The sequence below is a fragment of the Acromyrmex echinatior genome, chromosome 2 (assembly GCF_024713525.1).
Source record: "Acromyrmex echinatior isolate Ae372 chromosome 2, ASM2471352v2, whole genome shotgun sequence".
Lineage (NCBI taxonomy): Eukaryota > Metazoa > Arthropoda > Insecta > Hymenoptera > Formicidae > Acromyrmex > Acromyrmex echinatior.
Window position 1 is genome coordinate 8,486,786 of NC_141853.1, and position 10,056 is coordinate 8,496,841.

Sequence of the window (10,056 nt, forward strand, 5' to 3'; positions counted from 1 at the left end):
ATGGAAACTCGAAAAAGTAACACGACCAATCAGCATCATTTATGTTTAGCACGTTCATGTAACGTATAATATGATTGGTCGCATTACTTATCGACTATCATAGGATAACAGCATTTTCTAAACATTTGTTACATATCGAAGCGCAGCGATATATCGAAGCACAAGAAAGAGTTACACTATCGAGATGAGGTAATAATTTTTAATTGGTTGCTTAATATCTGCTAGGAACGCTAATGAATTTGTCCTTTGGGTTCGGTATTCTCTACGCCACATAGAAGCTATCAGCTGTTCGGTGACAGGACAGAAGTTTTTTAATACAGTGAGTGCAAAAAGTATTCGTACAAGGACATTTTTTATAAACAAAATCTTATTTGTAGAAAATAAACATTATTTAGCAATTTTCTATAATGAACATATTCTGTTCTAACATAAATAAACGAGCTTCGTATATATTTCTGATTTTAGAAGCTAAATTTCTCGATTGTATGAATACTTTTTGATCATCCAAACAATACAATTTTTAATTTTCGCTTATTTTTTAGATAATATATTTTCTATAATTAATACACATCTTTTTGGTATATGTAATTTTAAGAAACATATTTTCTATTTTATTCTTTATGGTAATAAATTGTTAATTATCCATCAAGAAAGGATCGTCAATTAAACGTCGAATCGTTAAGTTAGTGTTGAATCATCGTATCGATATTCATTCGATATCAATTCGATGATTCATTTCTTGCTGGATAATATTTACTTTTTAAAAATAAAGTTTTTTTAAAAAAAACATTTTCTCTTTATACGAATACTTTTTGCACTTAAAGTAGCGGAGATCAGATGGAGGAGACCAAGGTATCGATTATGTAACTTTTTCTCTAGAACGGAAACGTGAAAAGTGAAAATTTTTATGTATTACATATGTATGTACATATACATATATACATACAAAAAATTTTTACGGTTCCACCTTGGAAAAAGTTATATGATCGATATTCAGGTCTCGATTCGAAGCACCCTGATATTTTTCTCGTGTTATCGCTTATTTTTTACAGAATGTAATAATAAGTCCTAGTAACCGAACGTGTACATCCACGTTATCGATTCTGAAAATTTTTACAAACTGAAGAGTGACCACCTTTCTACATAAATGTCCACAGTCCATTCCTTTCCTTTCTCTCGTTCAAAAAGTTCAAAGTCGTCGATTCTCGATTTCCGAAGGAGAAAATTCTTTGAGAAATCTCTTTGAGAAGATTTAGGACTTCAGCACACAGATAGTCATAACTGACAATGAGTGAATGAAAGTCGTAATCATAGGTCAATGCATAATATTTTGATCAATCTATAACTGCAACTTACGTTCTACGACTCAATTATGATCATCTTTTTTTTCTTGTTGCTTAGACTTTTGTTTGGTTGAGGAGTTAAATTTGAACAGCATCCTGCTTCTTCATATTCCTAGTTTTACATCAAAATTTAATTTTCTTTCTGGATTTCTACTAGATTATGGAACTTATCAATTGATATTGTCTCTGCTGCAATCGTCAATCTATATTACATCATCTTTTAGAAGAATTCTTTCACGTTATCACCATTGCGGAATTCTTCCATAATTCACTGACAATAAAGCTAATTTGGAAGCGACTTTTGAATCAACGATCAAAATGAGAATCCTATCATTTACTAGTCTCAATCCGAATAATCCGATCCTGTAATATTGAGAAGCAGTGATCACATAGGGATATCTTTGATCTCAATGTGCCGGTCACGTGATCATTCGCTATCTTAATGTCAAGGCTGAATAGAAGACAGTGTCCTACCTATTTTCCAAAGATACTTGTAAAATTGTTGATGTACACGGAGTAATTAATGCTTAGCCATTCGAAGTTACATACATATCGGAGAAAGCATAAGAATGAATGGGAAGAAAGCATAAAACATTTTATTTAAAATTATATTAACAAGAAAAAAGAATGTAACAGAATTAATGCTTTTTCATATAGAAGTTTCTTAAATTAAAAAATATTTTATTTAAAATTATACATTTAAGTAATACCTATCTCATATGATAATTTAAATAATAATTTAATATTCTATTTTTTCATATTTGATCTTAAAAAAAAATCTTTCGTTTACTGTGTGCCAATGTCTCGACAAATTTCTGGATTCGAATGATTGAATGGTATACTTCAACAATATAAGAAGAGCATGTAAGTTCATACATCATATCGATTTACGCTGAATGTCGAAATGTATTATTTAAGTGAACAGACCAAAACTCGTTTTCTCTTCCATCAAAAATGCATCTTCCAAGCTCTGAATACCGCGATTATTCGGATATTTACATGATGGAAGTAATATACTTCTTCCATAAGTATTTGTAGTTGAAGGAAGCTAGATGATACGTGTTTGTATTTTAATTTTTAATTTTTAGAATTTTGAGTAAATTTCTGAAATACAGAATGCAAGTGAAAACCTTCGCCTTATGGCGATTGATAGAGGAAGGTTCAAAATTTTTTCACTCATAATTTATAATCTCACAATACCAATCGTTCAGGTTGTATTAACTGTTTAAAACTTTTGTTTTGGATCCAAATGAACTGTTCCTATATATAATCGAGAGTTAAAAATTAAATGTTGCAGTTGCTGAAAGAAAAGAATGATAGAGGAAATAATTGAACAATAATGCCCAATTTTCTGTAAAGCTAATAATGAATACAACATTTTTTCTGAGAGCTTTATTGTCACATGAATAACAATAAAACGACTGACATGTCTGGCAGCCGTTAAAGAGCTGCCTATTATAAACGTTTATACAAATTGAATTTCTATTCGATACTATTTGATCACCATCGTGACGCAAGATATATAAGAAAAATGTTAGAAATTGAAAGAAAAGTACATACAAAAGCGCCACTATCCCACGCCTTACTTTACAAAAAAGGTCTGCTCAGAGTGACATTAGCTCAGTGTTTTGTATAAGGGTTGTTTTCGGCTTTGCAGCATCAGATGCGTTTAGGAAGCTAAAGGTATGTCTAAAAATGACAGCTTTGTACAACAAAAACCTCCCTCTTATTAAATATCTTATTTGATATGTTAAATTAAAATCAATAAAAAAGAAGGGAATTTTTCCTTATACCAATTTTACTTTTATCAATCATTTAATTAGTTAATAATTAGTGAATAATTAATAACTAATTAAATGATATTCAAATAAAATGTATATAATTATATAAATCAAATGTATATAATTATATAGTTATATAAATGTGATTTATATAATTATATAAATCACATTATTATAAATGTGTAATTCAAAATAATTAAATATTTTCCACTTCTTTTTGATTAAAAAATTCTAATTCCATCCAAAAATTCCATTCTTTTTTATTAAAATTTCGTCTATATTCTAATTTATAAACTGAATTAGAAGTTATTATAATTCATGCTAACAAATTTTGTCGTTAGAAAAAGTTTACATCATTATTATCATCATTCATTCTTTATTAATAATGAAAAAATTCATAAATAAAATAGTACTTCGAAGTAAAATCACATAATAATTGCAACCATTGAGTTCCTGAAACGCATCCTATTTATGTCGACTATGTTTTACTAAAGTTATATATTTATTTCTATAATGCAGTTCCGTTCAGTTTTTACACATTGTAATCGTGTGTTTTGAAATGTCTCTTGCACTTCTTCCCTCAATCATTTCGGAATGGCCAACAAAATCGGTCTTTGTTATCTATATTTCAGTAGAAAAAGTACACAGTATGGTACAAGCGATTCTTGCAGTGGTGCAAGTTTCAAAGCATTTTTTCAAGAACATATGGTTTGTACATAGGATATTCGATATTTGATTCGTTGGAATTTTTAGAACGTTAGGAGCCTTTTGATGATTCGTATTGCACATAAGCAACGTTTCCATGATAAGCGCACTGGCACGGTTTTGGATTATATTGTGATAAATATTTCCGAATAAAATAGCTAAGAATAAAATGACAAAAGTAATTGAGTCTTATTGTGTACTTCGAATATCATTCGAAAGATGGTGGAAGAAAGAGAAGTGATGGAGCATGTTCATAACATGCCAAAACCTTTTGAATAATTGATTGCTTTCAATAAGCGATCTTGCAATTTTTCTATTGTACTGTAATCCGGTAACAGTAACACATTGAAGCATGTGTGTGCTATTGGTAATCTAAAAATATACGTTAATATATATATATATATATATATATATATATATATATACATACATACATACATATATGTACACATATATATATAAAATTACTAAAATATAATCAGCGTAATATAAATATTACCTGTCAGAATCAGGGCCATGTCGGGCAATGACCATCTTCAGTCTCGAAAGACCGCCGACAGGTACTCGATCGCTACCCGTAGTGAATTGAAGAAGTCTTCGTTGACTTTCTGGTGGTAAGGAATGCGCTACTTGCCAAAAGTTACGTACCGCTTTGCTATCCACGGTATAGCCACCTTCGTACTCCGTAGCTGCTTCCAGCTCAGCGAAATCAAATATTTTGCTTCCACAAACGAGCTACGCGTATGTTGAATAATTTCATTAAAATAAATTTGATATAACGTATTCTTTACGCCATATCAACGATTGTACCTGCTCAATCTCTTCAGGTCTAAAGAGTAATGCGAGCGGACTCTCGTCTGAAACCATTTGGAAGCCACGTCTGAAAGCGTTGAATTGTCTCTCCACGGATTTGTTAAGCAAGAAATCCGCATAGAGATCAACAAATTCCTTTTTGTTTTCCTGCGTGACATACAGCTCATCACCATTCTCTTTGAGTTCATGAAACGATAACGATCCAAACACGTCTCTATAGAAAAGATGCAATGAGAAAATACAATAAAATTCTTATCGTGATAACTAACTTATTGGAAACATACCTGTAACTCACTCGGAAAGTTTGCATAAATGTCTCCGGCATGTCATCTCTCGTATACTCTATTAATTCTTTCATTGTTCGATACAATGTTGGACTCCAATCCTCTAAATCCGGAAAACCGCCTTTCCTGCCTAATAATTTTCTATAGACCACCATTGGAAAACGTACATCCAGAATTACATTATTATAAATTGCTAAACCAATAACGATGCCTATTAATGTGAACTGTGCGTCACTCTCAAATGATGTTGGGTTAAACCATGTCATTTGCGTATCTTCCTAAAATAAAATAGTAATGATATCTTATAAAAACTAAATTATGAACATACAAAAAGAAGTATTAAAGGAATCCTAAAATCGTCTGTATAACCAACTAAATTATATAATTTTTATATAACAATTACTTTTTTCCTCTCTTTTACTGATTTAAAAATTCTTTTCCAGAATTAAAATATACGCATCAATACATATTTGTGAGGTGAAGTTTACGCCGAGAATGACAAAAAATTTCGAAATTGAGATTTTTACCATTTTTTGTCCAATATGGTGTTTTAGAGCTGTTATGTCGTGACAATATTTGCTTCATATAAAAGCTATGCTATATGTACTTATGAAATTCACAGATTAGTAGTTTGCATGAAAAAATAGTGGAGTTCTTAAAATTGTACTTAGACGTCTAAATTAAAACGTAATTGTTACACAAAAATTTATGTATATGTGTAGCATGCGTGAATGATATATTGATAGTACTGTGCTAGCGACATGTAAATCGTCTGTGTGTAAGTGCTCATATTTATAATATGACTAGTCATCTTTAGGATCCCCTTAAACACTAAAACAAAATAAGACAAAAATAAAAGAGTTACATAAATTTACTTGGTCGTGCAAATTCTTACCTGAGTGGTAAACATGCCAAAATCAGGATTAAATATCTCTTCAACAACTAATTGAAAGAATTCTTTAGATACACCTCCTTCGTCAACACCTTGTTCTCCCTCGAATTCGACAACTAATTGCTTTTTTAAATCGGATGGATTTTCCATCGCCACCATTTCTAATTCCACCAATGCATCATCTATTAAATGATCTCTTCGTACCTGTTTAAGTTAAAAGTAAAATTCACACTGATCTTTTTTTTCAAAGTTAATCACCTCGTTATTCATCTTCGAATCAACAAACCTTTAATCTAAGATATGGATTAGTTGGTTGCCCGACAACGGTTTGCAAAAAGCTCATACGTCGTTCGCTATACATTCTGATACGATTGTCATAATATAAGCCCAAAGTTTTAGTAGCCGGCGTGAGAATAAAAGCGTAATTCATAAAACTAAATTTCTGTGGCTCTTCGCTTTTGTAATAAGCGAAATCTTTGTCCATCTCTATGGCATCGCTAAGTGGCTCATTATAAAAATCAGTAAATGGTATGAAAGGTTTACGTGCATCCAATGCAGTAATTCCTAATTCTGTCGCTAGTAGATCCTAAAATATATATTGCTCTTTTATTTATCGTACAAAATAATGTATACCAGATTAACAGCTAATTAACAGAGATGATACCTGAGGAATCTGTCCTGATCCTACTGCTGATCGTGAAGTATTTTTGTCGCTACTAGCCGGTTCACCTTCATCACTCAAAATTAACTCAGGAGGGTCTAATTCACCAGCCAACATACTCGCATAATATAGAATTTTCATAACTTTCGTAGGTGCGGTAATAGTGTCTGCATCTTGGACACAATAATCACGTGTAAAGGCTCCTCCAATTACCTTTAACGCGATATCAAATCTTTTATGATCAGGAAATAAATATACTTATTATTTTAAGACTTAAACAAGTGAAATAGATGCTATCGACAAAGTCGAGAGAATGTAACCTTGACAGTTATGAGTTCTTGAAGTGCTTGCAGAAGGCTTGGAAGTTGCGATTTGCAATGCTTGGCCCATACGCGTGCTAACTTGGCTTGGGCCAATACCGGTACACAGCTCAATGCTTTACACAGCATATGGAGAGCCAATTCCAAATATTCGCTATTTCCGAGCATTGGAATTTCAAAAACAATGAGAAATATGTTTAACAAACTATCCATGCTGTCCCAACGTACCATACGAAATACTCTCAGGTCTAATTCTATATCATCCGCCAAAGTGACTAGCGCATTGACCAGAGCTGATTCGAACATTTCACCTAATAAAATGAGGAAAAAATATGTATTTAATTTAATTAGAAAGGTATCGATGTTAAGATAGTATTTAAAATCGTATTTATTCATACCTGGTAGAGACCAAAGCGCTTCAAAAGCTCTACGGACCGATGGTAAGTCAACACTAGTATCATCATTATTAGGAACTGTAGGTGATGGATCACTGCTATCTTCTTCTTTATCTTCTCCCTGTAAAGATCGTACCGCTTCTTTATTCAAATCTGCGGGTGGCCTTAACAGACTGTCTGGTGCTCGTTCAAGAAGTGCCGTCAAAGGAGAATTACTTTTCTCAGTCTTTTGAAAACTGATACTTAATGCTTTTCCAGAAGAAAACACTTCTCCCAAAGTACGAATTAATAAAGAATATGAATCTTCTGCTTTACATTTTTCTATAATATTCAGAAGTTTAGCTTCTGTAAGATATATCTCAGGTTTTCCTAATGAAAAACGAAAATATTATTTGCATTAAAGTATAATTGGATAGTTTTGAATATTGCCTACAATAATTAGATGTTTTGATTTAAAAATTAAAATTTTACTAAATTAAATAAATACCTTCATCGGAGCTTGTAGAATTAACACTTTTTACAGGTAGACTCTTAGCTAATGACGTTTGTCCAGGCTCTATAGTAGTTCGAGCAACTTTACTGGGTTGTGTACCATCGCACAGTCTTGCTTCTTGCGAGAATAATTGTATCGCTTGTGCGGCTGCTTGATTTGGAGTAAGATTAGTTACCTAGCATGAAATCAAACAAGGTACACAAAACATTATTTAATTTCTATTACAGTTTGTTGTAGATAATTGGATTTTAAAGTCATACTTTGCCACTGGAGGCACAATGCTGATTGTCACAATGAGGATTTCCACATCCATCCGTGAGTTGATAAAAGTAACGTTCGATGAGCTTCTTTGCAGCTGCGCGCTTCATGTCGCTGCAAGGGCTCTCAGCTCCTACCCTACAAAAATGATAGTGCAACATAAAATATATGTAAACTAAATCCTTAATACTTTCTACTGCATGATTATAAATAAATGTACTTTATATTTATAAAATTTTATTGCTCAAAATGTTTCTAAAAAAAACATTTAGTTTTTATGTCTGTACAAATGTCATTTCTCTATATAAATGTATCTAGTCATTTTAGAAGATATTATGTGAAACTGATTAAGTAAAAAAGAAACTATTAAAGAACAAATATCATAGATTAATTCCCTAATAACTACAAAAAGATGAAGAGTAGTTGAACTGAAATTACGATTAATCTACATTGATAGAAATGAATAAAATTTTTAGAATTGGAAAAAAAGATACAAAATAAATTAAAGTATAAAGAGATTAATCTACATTGTTAGAAATAGACATAAGACGATCAGTGTCGTTGCACCAAAACAAAAGTTAATAATAGACAGCCTCACGATTTCGCGATCTCACATGACGAAAGTAAAGTACGTTGCTGTAAACAAATCTTTTATAGGAACAAGTGAGAATGAGAGAGACGGAGTGATGGAGCGGGAAAAGAAGAGATAAAGAAAAGGAGATCGTGCCAAGGAAGGCGAGAGAAAAGACAGAAGGCGGCAAAGAACCTCCACAATGTTTCACGAGAACATCTCGATCCGCCGATCGTATCGATTTTAACACGCATACGAATCGGAGATGTTCGGAGAACCGAGCGTCTGTCTCTCGATCACATAAACTCTCGGAACAATTCGCTGTCAAACACGCGATGACACTCTACTCCCCGCGAAAAAGAGCAAGCGTTTCCTTTTTTCTTATTTTTTTTTCTTTTTTTTTGGTTCTCTTTTACGGGGCGGACGCTAAAGGACGCAACCAACTCTCGTGACACCTGGAAATGTGATCTTCTCCAGGGTCTCCCTGACTCTTGGCGCTCATAGACCGTAAATCGTCGGAATTTTGCCTGTTTTGCTCGGCGACAGGAAGCTGAGCCGTGACCACCGCGAGCTCGTCACCGCACTCCAAATCCGATCGTCGCGCGCAGTAATTATCGTCTACGCGACACGTCGGGGTCCCCGCCGCTCGGCAGTTTCAGTACCACAAATGTTGGACTTCCGCGGAGCGAAACGTTGCACAATGCTCGTCTGTCCACCGTGTGTGCTCTTTAAACGTCGCGTGTTGACGACGATCACGTTCTTCACACAGCAGACAAGGGATACTTTTCAATACGTCAGAGACACGGCGCGGGGGGGAAAGAGGAAAGGAGCGGAGGGGGGGGGGAGAGAGAGAGAATAGAGTTTAAAGGCAATAGAAAAACATAAGGAGTGAAAATAACGAAGAACGAAGCACGCAGAATAGAGAAGACAGATGGATGGAAATGCGGGAGAGAGAAAGAGGGAGCGAGATCGAAAGAAAGAGAGAGATTCAAAACGATTCTTAAAGGGAAAATATCGATGTCGAGAATCCGGGTGTTTTGGAGGTTAGGAAAATGGACGGCTAAGTTAATTGTCCTAATTTATGCGACGGGGACTCGACGCGAATTCCAATCGGCTTGCGAAAATCAGAGAATTCGTTTGAGTAAAAGAACCACCACCGTCTTCTTTTACTTTCTGTGTCTACTGACGTCTACCGTTTGCGATCAGCACCAACGGAGCCACGAGTTATCGCGGTGGTGCACCGCGACTCTCGATCCATCGTGATCGCGCGCGATCGTTGTGACATATCGATTTCGTGATTTGTCGCGCGATTTAAATTTTGCACACGTATATATTATGAAAGATGTATGATTACAATTATAACATAATATGATGTTTTTAATAATTATATGTATAATTTAAATATATTGTATTTTATTATTATACATTTCTTAAATATATGTATTATATTATTACACATTATTAGGTCCGATTCTACAAATGTAAGAGACTATTTATGTTTTTCTACATCCAAGAGTTAGAAGAAGTTAAATAAATTAAA

The 10,056-nt window shown here is 33.5% G+C and overlaps 1 protein-coding gene and 2 long non-coding RNA genes across 7 annotated transcripts; 2 read left to right on the plus strand and 1 right to left on the minus strand.

The window, feature by feature from the left end:
* Positions 1-57: 57 nt before the first annotated feature.
* Positions 58-8,180, plus strand: LOC147910447 (uncharacterized). 2 transcript variants are annotated; one of them, XR_015544122.1, is made up of 3 exons: positions 58-189; positions 7,718-7,848; positions 7,915-8,180. It is a non-coding gene; the product is annotated as an uncharacterized LOC147910447 (long non-coding RNA). The 2 variants fall into 2 exon arrangements; XR_015544121.1 differs by lacking the exon at positions 58-189 and adding an exon at positions 196-319.
* LOC105151736 (uncharacterized) lies at positions 326-2,875 on the plus strand. The gene is made up of 2 exons (XR_015544124.1): positions 326-2,207; positions 2,432-2,875. It is a non-coding gene; the product is annotated as an uncharacterized LOC105151736 (long non-coding RNA).
* Ube3a (ubiquitin protein ligase E3A) lies at positions 3,732-9,937 on the minus strand. 4 transcript variants are annotated; one of them, XM_011065605.2, is made up of 12 exons: positions 9,710-9,937; positions 7,948-8,083; positions 7,682-7,862; positions 7,198-7,563; positions 6,800-7,110; positions 6,483-6,692; positions 6,105-6,404; positions 5,822-6,022; positions 4,927-5,204; positions 4,640-4,856; positions 4,329-4,564; positions 3,732-4,201 (listed from the first exon to the last, which is right to left on the minus strand). In XM_011065605.2, the coding sequence occupies exons 1-12, from the start codon at positions 9,799-9,801 to the stop codon at positions 4,081-4,083; spliced, it is 2,649 nt and encodes an 882-aa protein (XP_011063907.1). In that variant the 5' UTR covers positions 9,802-9,937; the 3' UTR covers positions 3,732-4,080. The 4 variants fall into 4 exon arrangements, with proteins under 4 accessions (XP_011063907.1, XP_087259058.1, XP_011063908.1 ...); XM_087402932.1 differs by having other exon boundaries at positions 8,712-9,767; XM_011065606.2 differs by having other exon boundaries at positions 8,972-9,765.
* Between the last annotated feature and the right edge of the window lie 119 nt (positions 9,938-10,056).

Bases quoted from the DNA above. Each gene is read 5' to 3' on its own strand.
- Ube3a (XM_011065605.2), bottom strand. From the start codon at position 9,801: ATGTCACAACGATCGCGCGCGATCACGATGGATCGAGAGTCGCGGTGC. The intron at 4,565-4,639 runs GTACAATCGTTG...ACATACGCGTAG, and splicing joins GACCTGAAGAGATTGAGCAG to CTCGTTTGTGGAAGCAAAAT. The intron at 4,202-4,328 runs GTAATATTTATA...GTATATTTTTAG, and splicing joins CATGGCCCTGATTCTGACAG to ATTACCAATAGCACACACAT.